The sequence below is a fragment of the Heterocephalus glaber genome, unplaced genomic scaffold, assembly GCF_053883595.1.
Source record: "Heterocephalus glaber isolate CG9 unplaced genomic scaffold, H.glaber_assembly_v1.0 deba00001504, whole genome shotgun sequence".
NCBI lineage: Eukaryota > Metazoa > Chordata > Mammalia > Rodentia > Bathyergidae > Heterocephalus > Heterocephalus glaber.
Genome location: NW_028258324.1, coordinates 59,250,813 through 59,267,646, shown reverse-complemented (window position 1 = coordinate 59,267,646; position 16,834 = coordinate 59,250,813). Strand labels below are relative to the sequence as shown.

Sequence of the window (16,834 nt, the reverse complement as noted above, 5' to 3'; positions counted from 1 at the left end):
GATCAAATCCACCCCTCTATTACCCTTCCTTATACCCCTACCTCCTCCCTCTTCTTTCCGTCTCTTCCCTTTCCCTTCACTGTTTATGAAAGACATTAGATTCAAAGAAAAGGAGAATTCTGCCTTACTCTCCTATAGTCATTTGGAATCCACAGAGGCAGAAGTGAAATGCTAATTTTTATGGCAAAACATTTATCGGTACATTTTAGACATACATAATAACACTCATCACAGGGAATTTGCGCCTGTACAAGATACCTCCTGTCTCTTTTTTTCCCATTCCCTCCTCTCCTCAAGCTCCCTCCCCTGCCTATGTTCAGAAGCTTTGTTTCCATTTTTACCTTCTATGTGAAATGCTAATTTCATCCTTAGGTATGATGTAGGTTCCTCCTATTCTGTCCTAACCAGCAGAGCTTTGAGTTGAATTATAGCCAATCTAATTTGGATTAATATTGAGAAAATGCTGTTCTGATTCACCCTAGCTCTGCTCCTTGACTAAAATTGTTTCCCATCATAGGGACAGCAGAGGACTCCATAGTTTCAAAGGTATTTTGCTAAAAATGATAATATTCTCAGGTTTATTTCTGTATAAAAATCATTGTTATTAAATGATGACTCAGTTATCGACTGATATCATGTGGGATATTGCACATATCCTGAATTATACAGGTGGAAAAACTATGTTGTATAAATATTTTCCCCAGATATTGCCTAATCTTAGTAAATATTTTAAAATTTGTCAGTGACCTTTCCTTTTCTAATTTCATTGATCAGGTAGGCCCACTTGACATTTTGCTAACCTAAATGCTGCCTTCTGTTTCTTCTCTTTCTCTTTTGAAATTTAGTCGCTGTCAGGGTTGAATCAGGTGGACTGTGCTGCTACCCTGCCTCATTCTGCTGCCTTCATGCCTCTTAAGGTATCTCTTGTTACATTAATTCTCCAGGAAATTTGGGGAGGGAGTGTACAAGGTAGGTCTTAAATTTCCCAGTGGATTGGTTTTACAGCAATCTGAAATCTAGGATTGTGTGTAATATACACATACTGTCAGGTGTGGTAGTGCATACCTGTAATCTCATCATTCAGGAGGCCGAGGCAGGAGGATCTCTATGAGTTTGAGGCCAGCCTGGGCTACATAGTGAGTTCAAGACTGGTCTGAAGTACATGGTGAGACCCTATCTCAAAAAAAAAAAGAAAAGAAAGAGACGTACATACGTACATATGCTTATGAAACTCTGAGTTTAACATTGATTTCACAACACACACACACACCCCCGCTTGGTACTGGAGTTTGAACTCAGGACCTTGTGCTTGCAAGGCAGGCACAGCACCACTGAGCTAAATTCCCAGCCCACAAAAAAATTTTTGATGTTATATCATGCCAGAAATAGTCATAAAGCCTGCATTAAGTCCTTACATTCAGATTTTGTTTGAAATGTCATTCTCATTTTGCTATTCAAGTTTATTTTTTTTAGTCATGAGTTACTTAGCTGTGATTAATATATAATATCAAATTAACTGTGTTGTCTTATATGCATAGAGAATAATGAATCTCAGATTAAAACTAGCACTGCCCAAGCCTCCACAGTAAGTCAGCCAACTATGGCTGCGGGCCACTTGTTTTTATAAATAAAGTTTTATTGGACACAGCCAATCCTTTTTATTATCTGTGTTTCACAGTGAACAGCAGAGTTGGAATAGTTGTGACAGAGATCATAATGAGCTGCACACCTAAAACATTTACTGACTACAAGAAAAAGAAGATCAATCCTTGCTTTATGTCAGCAGCAATGTCATAAGAGATGCTAAATTCCACCTTCTGGAAAAATTAAATCTAAACTCTCAAAATTAAAGCTGGGTGTATACATGCCTCTAATCTCAACACCTTGGAGGCTGAGGCAAGATCACCAAAAGTTCGAGGCCAGCCTGGGCTTTGTAGTGAGATTCTGTCTCAAAAAAAAATCAGTAACTAACTCTAACTCTAGAAATTAACCTGTAGTATTTTATCTTTCAAAGACCTCTGGAAATGGTAATTCCACATTTGTCATCATAGAATACATAAGAAATGATTAATAATTCTCACTGTGAAAAGGTCCTCCTCTAGTCTAACATATCTATGCTGCTGTGGTTCACACTGATTTCTTCTTTTCTTTACAGTTACTTATCAGTCTGCATGTAACCATCTTTGTGTATGAAACTGCTGTAATCCCATAGATGACTTCTCCCTAGATAAATATGCCTTTCCCAACCTGTTAACCTTTCATGATGTTTATAAGTGCCCTGCTCTCCCTTTTGGCACCACAATCCACAACTAGAAGTATAACCCAGCAGACCTTCACATGTCTTACTTTGCATGTCAGTTTTTGGTTGCTTTTCCAGTTACTGATGTTCATTTTGTTCAATATCTACTATAATTCTCATTGTTCTTGTTGTACTCCAAGATTTCTATATCTTGTATTTTTTGTCGTTCCTAAATATTTAATTTTTCTGTGTGAAATTTTTGCTTCTCCAATTTACTAGAATACTTTCAAATTCTTGCATCATACTGACCCCTCAACTTTGTAACATCTGTTAACCTGATGAACCTTTTTTCTCATCAGTTATTGAAAGTGCTACATATACCGAGATGAGTCCTGAGAAAACTCTATCTGTAATTCTCTTCCATGGTAACCTTTTGCTAACCTTTTTCAGTTGGGTCCTTACTTGTACAACATAGAAAATTATTTCAGCAACCAGGTGTATTGGTGGATCCCTCTAAACCCAGCACTCAGGAGGCAGGAGAATGTGAGTTTGAGGCCAGCCTGGGGTTCATAGTGAGTTCAAGCCCAGCCTGGACTACATATTTTAAACCCTATCTCAAAAAAAAAATTTTATTTCAGCAATTTTTTCTCCAGAACTCTCTCAACGAAGAATCAGTTTATTTAGGGAGAAGTGCAGGTATACAGGTAATATTACTCTACGTGTATAAGAGAGAAGTGGATTCATTGTCTCAAGGGAGACCTTGGACATTGGGACTTATTCTGTCTCAAAGTCACAGTTAAGAAAGGCCAGATACGAATGTACCAAAAGTTGTGGGATCTGGATCATATTTTCTCTATAAAAAGTGTTTCTCATGTGAAATTAAGTCGGAAACTTTACTAGATTTAAGATAGATGTTAAGTCTAACTTTTCTTCTATCAGACCTGCTAAACAGGCAGATAATTGGTTTTCAGATTTTATCTTTATTTTTGCAGCAGTTATACACTGTATTTATGCATAATTTTGTTTCTTTTGTTGCTCAGCTAGGCTTAAAAATTGCATTCAGAGCTGGGTGTGGTGGCACATGCCTGTAATCCCAGCTCTCGGGAGGCTGATGCAGGAAGATTGTTACAAGTTCAAGGCCAGCCTGGGCTACATAGTGAGTTCAAGACCAGCCTGAATTATATAATGAGAACCCTGTCTCAAAAACCTTAATAAAAAATTAAGAAGAAAGAGAAAGAAAAGAAAAAGTTGAATTTATATCAGTTTGAGATTATTCTCCAACCATTTTTTGCTCTGTAGTTTTCCAAGAATCCCCAAATATAAATAGTCCCAGAGTGATCTGAACTAATTATTTTAGTGTCCTAGAATGCAAATCACTTAGATTTATGATTTCTTTCAGTAAAAGCATATTTTTAAAATCATCCTTTACAAGTCCCTGCCATTCTGACTTGTTTTCCTCGTGCCAATTGTGTTGTGCGTTGTGCAGGCAGACACTGCAGCTGGTTTGTGAGGTTGAGAGCATTTGCTGCCCTCGGTGTCGCTTGTTTCAGCTCTTCTCACCTGGTACATCTGCCTTTATATTTGCCTTTCTCCTTTTATTCCTCACCATGCATTTCTAGCCTCTGTACTATAAATGCAACTTTTTAAATTTTAAAAGATATTTTTCCTCTGATCTAGAAAAATAATCCCTACTTTGAATGGTTTTTGTCTGTACCAATGGTCCCTGACTGTGTCTGGTAGTGTACTTCTTTCTCCTTCCTAGCTCATACCTGTTGAAAGTCAGGGTAGTCTTTTGTTTCCTTATAAAGAATAGAGAAGTCTACATAGGAATAGACATATGTGTATATGTTAGTTTTAAAGTCATTCTTAGTTTAGAAATGTCTTAGTTATCATTTCAAAAAGTTGTATTTAAATTTAATTAGATGTCAAGGCCTTTCTTGATTCCTCTTCCCTACCAAGTCTTCAACATCTTTAATCTAACCAACAAACATTTCTCATTTGTTTAACCATATTTCCCCTTTTGGGGTAAACTTTATACCAGTTTAGCTCTTTCTGCCCCTTTTTAAAGTTCTTTTCCCCAGTGAAAACATCTTAGACTCAAATACTACTAAAGAAAATACATGTATTATCTCTTAAATGCGTTTTGCTAATTGAAATGAAAGTCTGCGTAACTCTTAAAAAATTAAATTTTACCTTCCAGAGGAAAAAATACTTTAGAAACTATTTTGAAGAAATACTATTAGAAAAAAAAGAGAGAGAGAAATACTATTAGAAAAATTTTGTTATCTTTCCTGTATATTTTTCAGTAGAATTTTCTGCCTTAGGATGATCATGTTTCAGAGTCTTTGGAAAGCCTGTGAGATAATAGGACTATCTGCAGAGAATGCATCTGTAACACAACTGAGTAAAAAGTTTATCTTTAAAAAACAATGTGCAAAAAAAAAAACTTGTGCAAAATTAATTTTAGTAAATTTTCATTTCTAGACCTAATTTTGAAGGAGAGTTGCATGGGTTTCTTTTGTTCTCATAGTCTTCGAGTTGCCATAAATGTGGAAAGCATCTGTTCCTGGATAATAACTCTTGATACATTTCTGTTCCTCTGCAGAGTGATGACAAACCTAATGCTACATCAAGTTCACCCACCGTGGAAACAGGTAATAGACACAAAGGTATAAATAAACAAATAATTCTTTACTGGGACTTTCTTGCTCAGTTACTTAGAAAACTGTCTTCATTTTCGGAGATGGATATCAGACACCAAATCAGAAATGTTCTAAACACTTTTAAAAAATCATCTAGTTGAACAACTATTTAGCCATTTAATAAGGATAAATGAACATAAACTAGCAGGGCTATAGATTTGCAAGAGACTGTGTTCAACATATGAACATCTGTTGATACACCAAAAATAACTTCAAAACTAAAAACACATGCTCCCTGCTCTATTACTTTTCTGTACCAGACTTTTCGTAATTAAAGAGAATTATCATTTTATATCATTGGCATGTTTGATTTGATTTTATCTCTGTGTGTCTGCATTATATTTAATTTGCTTTCCATCTCCTTTAATCTCATCTTGCTGTTCCAAGCTGACTTAGTTCATCATTCCACATATTCTTTTCCTGGTGCCACCCAGAGAAATCAGCCCCCACGCCCCGAGAGCTTCCTTTTCCGAGGAGCTGTCAGGGCAGAAACAAATAAAGGTAGGTGGTAATGATTTTAAAGGGTGGGACAGTGGGTTGTTTGAGGTTCCCTAATACAATGAAATTAACTGTGAACCCACTTTCACACTTCTCTACCAAGGGATAGCCTTCGCAAAAGCTTTAAAGTGTGGATGTCTGTCATCTCACTGACACTGAATCAGGAGCACCTTGTTTGAATTTGTTTTGATAAGAAAACTTCTTAGAAGCCACCCATGGTATTACATGCCTGTAATCCCAGCTACTCAGGAGGCTGAGGCAGGAGGATTGAAAGTTTGAGGACAGCCTGGGCAACGTAACAAGATCCTGCGTCAAAATAAAAAGGGTTGGGTAGCCCAGTGACAGAGCTCTGTGTTTATCATTTGTGTGATTTTCTGTTTGTATGTTACTTTCAATAAAAACATTTTTAAATGGATATAATGAAGCAAAAGCAGTTAAGCCAATGGATTATGGAAATTTCCTAGTTTTTTATTTTCTTTTGCTATTATTGCGTGTATTTTAAAATTTATGTAATAAAAACCTCCTTTAAAAAAATAAAAACCTCCTTTACAAAGTCACTCCACAAAGTCAGCATTGCTATCTATGTAAGGAAGTTGCAGTTGGGCTGGATGTGGGTACTTCGTTAGCACTGCAGTCACCTTTCTCTGTTATATATTACTTCTTATATATTACTCTGTCTGTAGGTCATGCTTCCTCCCTTCACTCATCTCCTGCACCTGCCATGGATTCTACAGAATGCATCACAAGACAGAGAGAAGAAGAGCTGAAATTAATAGATCAGCTACGGAAAGTGCGTATATTACCTCTGATTGGCATTTAAAGTGTTACTGCTCTAGTCCATATTCCTGTAATCACCTGTGCATCTGACATACAATTTTTTTTTTTGGTACTGGGGATTGAACTTGGGTCCTTGTGCTTGCGCAGGAGGCGGCAAAACCGCTGAGCTAAATCCCGGCCCCTGACATAGAATTTTTATAGAACCAGTAAGTGTCAAGCCGGGTGTGGTAGTACGCACCTATAATCCCAGCTGCTTGGGAGGCTCAGGCAGGAAGATCAGAAGTTCAAAGCCAGGGCTGGGGATTTAGCTCAGGGGTTCCACCGCCTGCCTCAATAGCACAAGGTCCTGAGTTTGACCCCTGGTACCAAAAAAATAAAAGTTCAAAGCCTGCCTAGGCAATTTAATAACTTAATGAGACCCTTTCTAAAATAAAATGTTTTAAGGGCTAAGGACGTAGAGCACTTGCCCAGCAAGTGAGAGGCCCAGGGTTCAGTCTGTGGGACCAAAAACAATGTCCATTTTGTGTTGTGTTTTGTGGCGAAAGTGAAAGAAATTGTTATTAAGGAAACTCTTTTCAACTTTTTACTAAGAAAATGAGATGGATTATTCTGAAAGCTCAATTCCTAGCTCTACTCATTTAAATTTTTCATTCCCTTCCTGCTTCAAGTTATAAAGGAATTTTATGTCATAATTTATATCATGTACATATAGATATACATAGCATACTTTACAGTACAAGATTTGCCATTTTATTTTGGACCTGAAAGAGAATCCAGATTATGTTCTCCTCCTCCTCCTCCTGCTCCTCCTGCTCCTCCTGCTCCTCCTGCTCCTCCTGCTCCTCCTGCTCCTCCTCCTCCTCCTCCTCTTCCTCCTCTTCCTCCTCTTCCTTCTCTTCCTCCTCCTTCCTCCCTACTTCTTCCCCCTTCCTCCCTCTTTCCCTTCTTCTTACCCCCTTCCCCCTTCTCTTCCTCTTCCTCCTCCTCTCCTTCCTTCTTCCTTCTTTCTTTTTTTTTTTTCTTGATTTTTTTGAGACAGGATCTCCTTATGTAGTCCAGTCCACCCTCAAGATCCTGCCTCAGCCTCCCTAGTGTGTGTACCACCATGCCTATCTTTTTTTTTTCTTTCTAACCAGAAAATTGTCTCTGAAATTCTGTTGTACTTGGCACTATATACAGTCTGACTGCCATACATATATATTGGATCTCCTTAAGTTATTGACTTGGGAGAAGGATAAAATAGATTGTGGTACTTAATTCCTTTTTTTTTTCTTTTTTTTTTACTTTTTATCTTGACTTCTAGTTAAATGTTTTCTGTTGCAACACTATTATGTCTTATGTGTTAATTACTCTTCAGTGACTATATTATGTATTTTCCTGTTTCAGCACATTGAGTACCGGTTAAAAGTCTCTCTGCCTTGTGATCTTGGAGCGGCTCTAACTGATGGTGTTGTTCTTTGCCATTTGGCCAATCATGTGCGGCCTCGATCTGTCCCAAGCATTCATGTTCCCTCACCAGCTGTGGTAAGTTTTTAATGCTAAAAAACATTAGCTGTTCATCAGACCTTTATTGAACAGTTGGCAGTCGTTGTGCTGGATGTTAGGGAGGCAGATTTAAAGAGTCCATTCCCCTGCCTTCATCCCACTTCTACTAGAGATAAAAAGACATGAAAACAATAATTTATAGCAGTGTGGTAAATGTTAGAACAGATGTGTGAGAGGCATGCTCTGGATATACAAAAAACTCTGCCTCCAGAGTTCAGGAAAGCCTTCATTGAAAAGGTAAGATATGAACTAAATCTTAAAGCTTGAGCAGGAATTTGCTCAAGGCAGAGGAAGAGGAAGACAGTCTAAGCATTGTATTCCTAGATTCCACAGCTAAGGAAGAGACTGGGGTGTAGCTTGGTAGAGCTCTTTCCTGTCATGCACAAGGTCTTGGGGAAGGGGAGGTCTCAACATATTCAAGGAATTGTTAAGTTGTTCAAAATGAATCATACATTGACCAGGGATTTAGCTCAGTAGTTCTGCTGCCTGGCCAGAAAGCGCAAGGACCTAAGTTCAATCCTCAGTACCAAAAAAAAAAAAAAGAATGACTAAACAAAATGGATCGTACACGAAGTATGGGTGCAAACAGCAATGGAAGCTACAGAGGAAAGCCAGGGGCCGTGTTACCAAGGTCTTATGGGGATGTCAAGGACTTGGAAGATGTCTTAGTGTAGATGATGAGGAAACCCTGAAAAAATTTAAGGAGGGGAAGGAATACTATGATTATAATCACAGTTTAGGACAGCTCTAGCTGTTAAGTGACACATGGAGAGATGAGATGTTGTAACACTGGAAGAAAGGTGCCCGAATGCTGGGCTTGGTGATGCACACCTGTAATCCCAGTACTGAGGAAGCTGAGGCAGGAAGATTGCCGCAAGTTCAAGGCCATCCTGGGCTACATAGTGAGTTCAAGATCAGCCTGAACTACAGAGCAAGACCCTTGAGACAGAGAGAGAGAGAGAGAGAGAGAGAGAGAGAGAGAGAGAGAGAGAGAGAGAGAGAGAGAGAGAGAGAGAGAGAGGGAGAGAGAGGGAGAGAGAGGAAGAGAGAGGGAGAGAGAGGGAGAGAGAGGGAGAAAGGTGCCCAAATAAGGGGCTGATGTTAGCCAGGCATAGCAGTGCATTAGGGAAGCTGGGCCAGGAAGATCACAAGTTTGAGTCCTGCCTGGGCAAAATAGCAAGACCATGTCTCAAAATTTAAAAAAATTAGAAGGACTAAGGATGTAGCTCAGTGGTAGAACATCTTTCAGTTTAGTCCCCAGCACTATAAGGGGAAAAAAGGCTATTGTATTAATCCAAGCTGGAAAAGTTAACAAGTTAATTGAAGCAATGACAGGAAGGTTATTTTAGAGGTGGGATTGACATAGTCAAGTGACTCTAGTGGGAGGTGAGAGAACAGATGTTCTGGAGGACTGCCAGTGTCTTTTTGAATGCTACTGGTCAGACCTGGATCTTAGTATCAGATACCAGCCACAAGAGAAAGAGCAGGCTTGAGTTGATACACCTCTCCATTTTTTTGTTGTTTTTCGAATTTTATTATAAATGTTTTTTAATCTTAAAGATCTGCTGTGCCGTTGCACAGCAAGGTGATGATAGATAATACCCTGGATAATGGAGAAGTGGCAGGCCTGGAATGTAGTCTGGATAGAGCTCTTGCCTAGCACACCTGAGGCTCTGGTTCCATCCCTAGCACTTCACAAAAGACAGAAATGATAAATATTTAAGGGGATAAGGTGCGTTTAACCTCTTTTAAACATTATGCGATGTATACATGTATCAAGATATCACACAGTATCTCATAAATATGTACAATTTTTATGTTTTTATGTGTCAGTTAAATTTTACTTTAAAAAAGAACCCATGTACATACACAAATTTAAACTTTCAGATAGGGGAACACTTAAGATCTCTACCTCAGTCTGATATTCATTGCATTTTGCCATACTTGCTTTATTTGGTGTGTTTCTGCATCTTTTAACTGCACCAGTTAAAGTTTCGTATCTCATAACTCTCTACCCCTTACTATTCCCCAACTCCCTGGGCACTTGCCGTGGCCCATAGCCTGTGCCAGTGGCTAACTGTAGAGAGCTAGGCTCAGGCCTCCAGGGTGTGTGGTGCAGTTCCCACTTGTGAGCACGCTGTGGGCCCAAGCTGATGCTGAGAAGGGTGAGCAGCCAGCAGGGTGTGCAGGTGGGGCGAAGATGGGTCCATGGACTGGTGGAGGGCATGGGGTGCAGCATCTGCCACAGGGTGTGTTCACATCCCACAGTTAGTTTAAGAACATCTCCATAGCTGCTCTCCCTCCCTCCTGCCCCAGTGGGCATGCACACACAACACCCACATGCAAATGGAATCCAGGTTCTCATTGCATTTAATTGTTTCACCCTCTTTTGATAACTTTGGACAAATATCATGCATTTGTAATACACATAGCCATGTTTGACTTCTCAAAGGCTTGACCTCATCTTATTTTCTGTTCATTTATTGTTATTTAGCAGGCAGTTCCTGTTTTAAATTCTTTACTCAAACTGCAGTTATATAGAGGACTATAGATTTCCACTTTAGGACATTCATCTTACTGCTTTTTTAGGTGGAAATTCTTTGCCTCTCCCAAGGACCTTGTATCTTTTTTTTTTTTGGTACCGGGGGATCGAACTCGGGACCTTGCGCTTGAGAGGCAGGCGCTGGAACCACTGAGCTAAATCCCCGGCCCCTGTATCATTTTAATTGTAAAGACTTCTTTGTTACCAAAGTCTCAAGGGTGTGATATGTCCCTTTCTTGTGTAGCACATCCAAAATTAGAATCATGCATTTCTTCTAAGGAAAATAGCTAGGCTCTTTTTATTTAGCACTCCAAAATCAGATGTTCTGTTTTTCTTCATTTTCAGAAGTAATAAGCAAGGAGCTAATGAGCTGAAATTTGAAAGTAAAAAGACTGAGGCTCTTTAGTCATAATCAGAACACCATGCTAAAATAAAACTTTTATAAACATTTAACCCATTTATGCTGAAGATTGAAATTTTGTGTGAAATTTATATTACCTAGAAAACTTCAAGGAACAAGAATTTGAAGAGAACACATTTCATTATGTTCCATTATTATGGGCATTCCATAAATGCATCACTAGTCATTGAAAGGTTAACTGCTTAAAGAAACAAAATACATGAGGCTTTTTAGTAATAAAAGAGTAATATGAGATTACACCATTTAGAACTTTCTTGTGTAATCAACAACAAAAATAATTCCTATTTACTGGCATCCTTCTAGGCATAGAAAGTATCGACAGTGAGTTACAAGCAGTTCATTTTTTCAAGAACATTACCTTTCTTTTTTTTTTTTTTTCTGGTACCAGGGATCAAACTCGGGACCTTGCGCTTGTGAGGCAGGCAGCAGCGCCACTGAGTTAAATCCCTGACCCCATCTCTTATTATTTTTAAAAGAAAGGAGGGCCGGGGATTCAGTGTGAAGACCCAGGCTTCAACCCCCAGTACCACAAAAATAATAATAAAAGTAGAGAAAAAATATAAAAGATAAAAGCAGTAGCGTAGCAAATGAAGTAGCATATCTTGACTTTAAAAGCAAGTACTAGGGCTGGGGATTTAGGTCAGTGGTTTCGCTGCCTGTTGTGCAAGAGCAAGGACCCGAGTTTGATCCCTGGTACCAAAAAAAACACAAAACAACAACCAAGTACTAGTTGGGCAGGGTGGCACATACCTGTAATCCCAGCACTCAATAGGCTGAGGCAGGAGGATCACCAGGAGTTCAAGGCCAGCCTGACCTATATAGCAAGACCCTTTCTCCAAAATAAATAAATAATTTAAAAAAAATAAAAGCAAGTTGGTCCGGGGATTTAGCTCAGTGGTTCTGCCACCTGCCTCGCAAGCGCAAGGACCCAAGTTTGATCCCTGGTACCAAAAAAATTACAAAAAAATAAAAGCAAGTACTTTGACAGTAAGCAAATTAAGCAGGATTTTTTTGATTTTTGGGATTTATTGGAGGAAAAACCTCCTGGGTTGAAGTAGTCCTCAGTGAATGGGACTGTAGGTGTATGCTGGTTAGGGGGAGATCTTTGGGTAATAAACTTAAAAAGACATGCAAATATGTAAAACTTCTCAAACTGTCACTTTACGGGGTGAGGAAATATATTCTCATTTAGCTGATGAGAATCTTTCCCTATTTAAGTTAAAATCAAAAACAAGGAAACAACCCTGCTTTCAAATTGTGGATATGACTATTAGGAATAAATCCATATTGCTCTAATGGAGTTGGTGTTATAGTATTAGATTTCAAGATACAGGGCCAGGGATTTAGCTCAGTGGTTTCACTGCCTGCTGCACAAGTGCAAGGACCTGAGTTCGATCCCCGATACCAAATAAATAAATAAATAGATTTCAGGATACATATTTATATCTCTTTTTCCTTCATATAAATTGTTCTTCCTCACAGTGGACTGTTTGTTCCCTTGTTTTGTTCTTATGACCGTATGGTGAACTTTATTATTTACTTTCTTAGTAGAATTACTTTTGCGATGAGGTTACAAATGAAGGCCATAAAATAAAAAACCGTATCAGTTTCTTTGTGGCCACATTTATACATGTTAATTTATTGTGCATCTTCGACAACTGGCCTCTTAGGTGATCCCAGATCCATAAATAAATAAATGTTCTTAAAATTTTAAATGTTGCCAGTGAATAAAGACGTAATGCCTCTGTAATTATAAGCAAATGCTACTGTTTTTTAAAAAAATTATCTCCTTTAAAATAGACTAAAAGAGGGCCAGGGATTTAGCTCAGTGTTTTCGCTGCCTGCTGCGCAAGCGCAGGGACCTAAGTTCGATCTCCGGTACCAAAAATAAATAAATAAAATAAAATAGACTAAAAGAAAATGAACCAATTGTTAATTGTGGTAATAGTTGAAAGATGAGCTATGGGTAGTTAATTCTGTTCTTCCAAATTCTCTTTAGTGTATATTGTTTTAAAATGGGAAAAAAAACCCACAAAAATTCTTTATTCCTCCAGAGCTTCTCTGTGTAACGCTCACTTGTAAAACCAAGGTGAGACATCTCGGTTGGGGGGTGGGGGGCTTGAGGTGGCAGACTGTGCCCCACAGGCAGCGGCCTATTTCAGTGCGTGAAGTGCTCCCAGAGCACAGCGCACTTGCATGTGTGCACGTTGTCTGTGGCTGCTTTCAAGCACCAAGTAGTAGTGAGCTGTTGCCAGTTTTGTGGCTCTCAAGAGTAACATTTATTACCAGATCCTTTGAGGAAAACTTTGCTAACCCCCTAGTCTTTACCATGGTGAGCATGTGAAGCAACTGGCAAGAGTGGGGTTTTTTTGTTGTTTTTTTTTTTGTATTAAATTCTTTTATTGGTACATTGTAGGTATACAACACAATTACGTTTCTCATTGGGAATTGTACCTTTACATAATGCATCTTGGTTCTTATTTTTGTTTTTGGCAAGAGTGTTTTTAAAGTTAGCACTTTTTTTTAAACTAGTGTCTCACTGTGTAGTTCAGGCAGGCCTCAAACTTGCTGTGTTATCCCAGGCTGGCCTCGGACTTATGTTCCTCCTGCCTCAGCCTTCCCAATGCTGCCATCACAGGCATGTACCACCATGCATAGCAATCAGTACATTTTATAGACCTTTGCTGGTAACACCATACTTTGTCCCCTTCCTTTTCTCATTTCAGCCTAAATTAACAATGGCAAAATGCAGGCGAAATGTGGAGAATTTCCTAGAAGCATGCAGAAAAATTGGTGTACCTCAGGTAATATGTTTAGCATTTTTTTGTGTTGCCTAAAAGATTTGAGTATTATTGTCATAAAATCTATCAGAAATGCAAGTAATTTAAATAATTATAAGTATCTAATAAGAAATATTCTATTTTCTTAAACATCTTTACCCTTTGACTTATGTACATGCACAACAGCATCTTTCAACATAAATACTTCTCAGATTGAGAATGCTTCAGTTTGCTTCTGTTTTTTAACACTTGCTTTAATACCCTTAAAGTTAATTTTTAAATAATCTTAGACTGTTAGAAATGTTACAGAACTAGCATAGAGAATTCCTATGTCTATTTTGCCCAGTTTTTCTTAATGAGGCCATTTCTAAGCACCAGTTCTGTTCTAAGGATTTACTGCCTCCAAGTTCCTCAGTTAATATTCTTGCCCTTTAATAGTGTAGGTAGACTTATTTATAGATGTGATTAGGAAAATGAAATGAACTAAGCATGTACTCTTCAGGAATATTTTATTTAATAAAGTGGTACATAGACAAATCTAAAGTTTACAGTATGGTGCCATATGATCTTTTTTTCTTTTTGCATGCTAAGCACAGGCTTCACCACTATACCACATCCCTAACCCCTGCAATTCTTACATTTTGTCCAACTTGCAGTGCACAAAAACATGACTGTCTGTCACCTTGATTAGCTGTCAGAGACTGGGGATTGGCCCTTGGGTTGCCATTGTTCCTCTCAAAGTGAAGCCCTTGTTCCGGTAGCTTCACAGTGACCCTCTTCACCTGGTTCAGAAGCCCAGGGCATCACTTGTCCAGTGTGCAGCCTTTTCTGTCTGCTCTTTTCCTGTTACAGAGGAGAAGAGCAAGAGCCCAGCTCCCTAGCGCATCTGCATTAGCCAGTGTGAATTCCTGCAGTTGTTTTTCTCCTTTTCTTAAGGAGAACATCATTATACTCTTTATTTTTCACTTTTTTCTTTTTGCTGTTTTTTTATAACCTGAGCTATAAAAGAACTGAAACACTAAAGTGGTAGTGAGCAGTGACCTTTTTTATTCCTGTGGACAAATTCAAAACAGATTTTTCATTTTTATATTATTGTTTAATAAAGGCTTATCAAACCATGTTAAATATATTAATAGAGCAATTAATATGGCTTCTATAGAACTAGCATGCACTTTCTCCATATCAGTAGACAAGTTCTAACATGTGCACATGCACATTAACATCCAGTCCTTCCTTCCTTCCTTCATTGCTTGTGCCGAAGCCATCCCTGCTCACACAGACATGCCTGGTGCCTGCTCCAGCTCCACACCACAGTGGCTCTGGGCAAGAGAATGCAGCATGGGTGGCTGCAGGGAATGGGAATCCCAAAAGAAGCAAGGTGTGCTGACTGGGCCTGTGTCAGTACTTGTTCAAAGTACTGTTTGTCAGTTTTGCAGACATTATGCTGGGCTTTACAGAATTATCCTCTCTCAGATTGAAAGTCCCTAACCTGAAATCTTCCAGAATGTTCCTGTGGTCAGCAAAATACAAAAACAGTTTACCTGCAAACATGCACTTAAGTCAATGGTATGGGCCAGCCACCTGTTTCTATCAGGACTGTGCTACTTGAAGCCAAGTACAGAAACAGAAAAGTACAACTTTAAAAGACTGAGTTTTTTTCAGAGTGGGTAGACTGGGGTTCTGGATGCAACCTGCCTCCCTCTTCCTCTCCCCTACCAGAAAGAGGAAATAGCATCCCACATAGGCCACATCTTCCTTCTCCCCTTCTGCTGTCCACCCAAATCCCTGCCGCGACCACTGCTGCCACCACCTGTTTAGATGACTTCCTGTTACCCTGCCACTTCTGCTGAAACATTAGCCATTTGCCACACAGATTGGAAGAAGATATTCCAAGTGTACAGCTGAAAGGTCCCAGCTTGCACTGACACCCCTCTCCCTCCCTCTCCCCTCCAGACACCCTTTGCCTCAGCATCCCCACTTGCCCTGTTAGCTTGAGAAGAAAATTGGGGGTAAAATCATGATCACTTTTGAAAATATAAAAGAGAAAACTCAGTATCCTAGATATTCATCAGATCCTATGATGTGACCAGCTAATATGCATGAAGACAATTTCTCTTCTTGGTGTAACTTTTAAAGTGTTACACAGATTAAATTAGGGACCACTAAAGAGTCAAGCTACTAAAAAATTTATGATGAGGGTAAGTATTCACTTTTATTATTATGGTTATTCACTTGTATGCTTTTTTTAAACATGTACTTTTTAAAAAGAGCTATCTTGGAATAAAAAACTTGTATTTGAGTCCAGCATCTTGTTTATGTGTTAAAGAATATTTTCCAAATAAGAACCAAGAGAGACTATGTAAAGGTGCAAATTCCCAATGATGAATGTCATTATATTGTATACCTAAAATGTACCAATGATTAGAATGAATAATCGATAATGTAAAATAGGAAGAAAAGGTCCAAAGGGGTAGGGGTAGTGGGAGGGGCAGGGGAAAGGAAAGAAGGGAAAGGAAAAATGCTGAGAAATGGAAAAAATGGAAATAAAGTCTTTGTAAATACGGAAGGGTGGAGGGCATGAAGGGAGGGCTAGGAATGGGGAAAAAATAAGAACCAAGATGCATTATGTAAAGATCCACTTCCCAGTGAGAAATGTAATTGTGTTGTATACCTACAATGTACCAATAAAAGAATTTAATTAAAAAAAAAAAAAAAGAATATTTTCCAACCAGTTGTGGTGGCTCATGCCTGTAATCCCAGTACTTGGGAGGTTGAGGCAGGAGGATCGCCTTTAGTTGAGGTCAGCCTGGGCTACATAGTGAGTTCACCCTGAACTTCATAGCGAGAGTTTGTCTCAAAAAAACCCTCTTGTCAAATCCAGTAATGTTTTTGCTTATTGAATTGCTTAATCTATAAAATGGCAAGTTTGGATGATCTCTAAGGCCCCTTACAGCTCTGCATTCCCTTTGTTAGTTTATTAGACTTGCTTAAGGTGGACTTGATCTAATTTTTACAAGAACTCTTAAGTCATTCAGTACACTGGGCTTTTAGCTGGTAAATTTCCCAGTTATGAGGCTTTGCTCATTTTGAACCTTCCCATGCCCCCAACCCCCGATTTGTGTCCTTGCCTGTTCTTTCTGTGCTGGTAGGAAAGAACAAGTGTTGAGGAAGAGGTTGTCTCACCCCCTCTAAGCCAGCCTCCAGTTTGCTCAGGTCTTCAACACTCATACTGGGCACCTGCAAGCAGATCGCATGCTGATATTTAGTAGCGAAATCAGTCTGCACACAAGAAATCGTGTTGTTTTTCAGCATTGTATTTTTATTCATCAT

The 16,834-nt window shown here is 38.9% G+C and overlaps 1 protein-coding gene across 9 annotated transcripts in view; it reads left to right on the top strand.

The window, feature by feature from the left end:
- Positions 1–16,834, top strand: part of Lrch3 (leucine rich repeats and calponin homology domain containing 3) — a 100,115-nt gene that overhangs the window by 77,194 nt on the left and 6,087 nt on the right. For 3 of the 9 annotated variants that reach the window (XM_087186612.1, XM_087186616.1, XM_087186613.1), the window contains 6 exons: positions 846–917; positions 4,845–4,893; positions 5,329–5,442; positions 6,123–6,229; positions 7,603–7,740; positions 13,451–13,528. In XM_087186612.1, the coding sequence (XP_087042738.1) occupies positions 846–917; positions 4,845–4,893; positions 5,329–5,442; positions 6,123–6,229; positions 7,603–7,740; positions 13,451–13,528 (558 nt within the window). Of the gene's footprint in view, positions 1–845; positions 918–4,844; positions 4,894–5,328; positions 5,443–5,542; positions 6,098–6,122; positions 6,230–7,602; positions 7,741–13,450; positions 13,529–16,834 lie in introns of those variants that run through there. The other 6 variants (XM_087186615.1, XM_087186619.1, XM_087186617.1 and 3 more) reach the window with 4 other exon arrangements.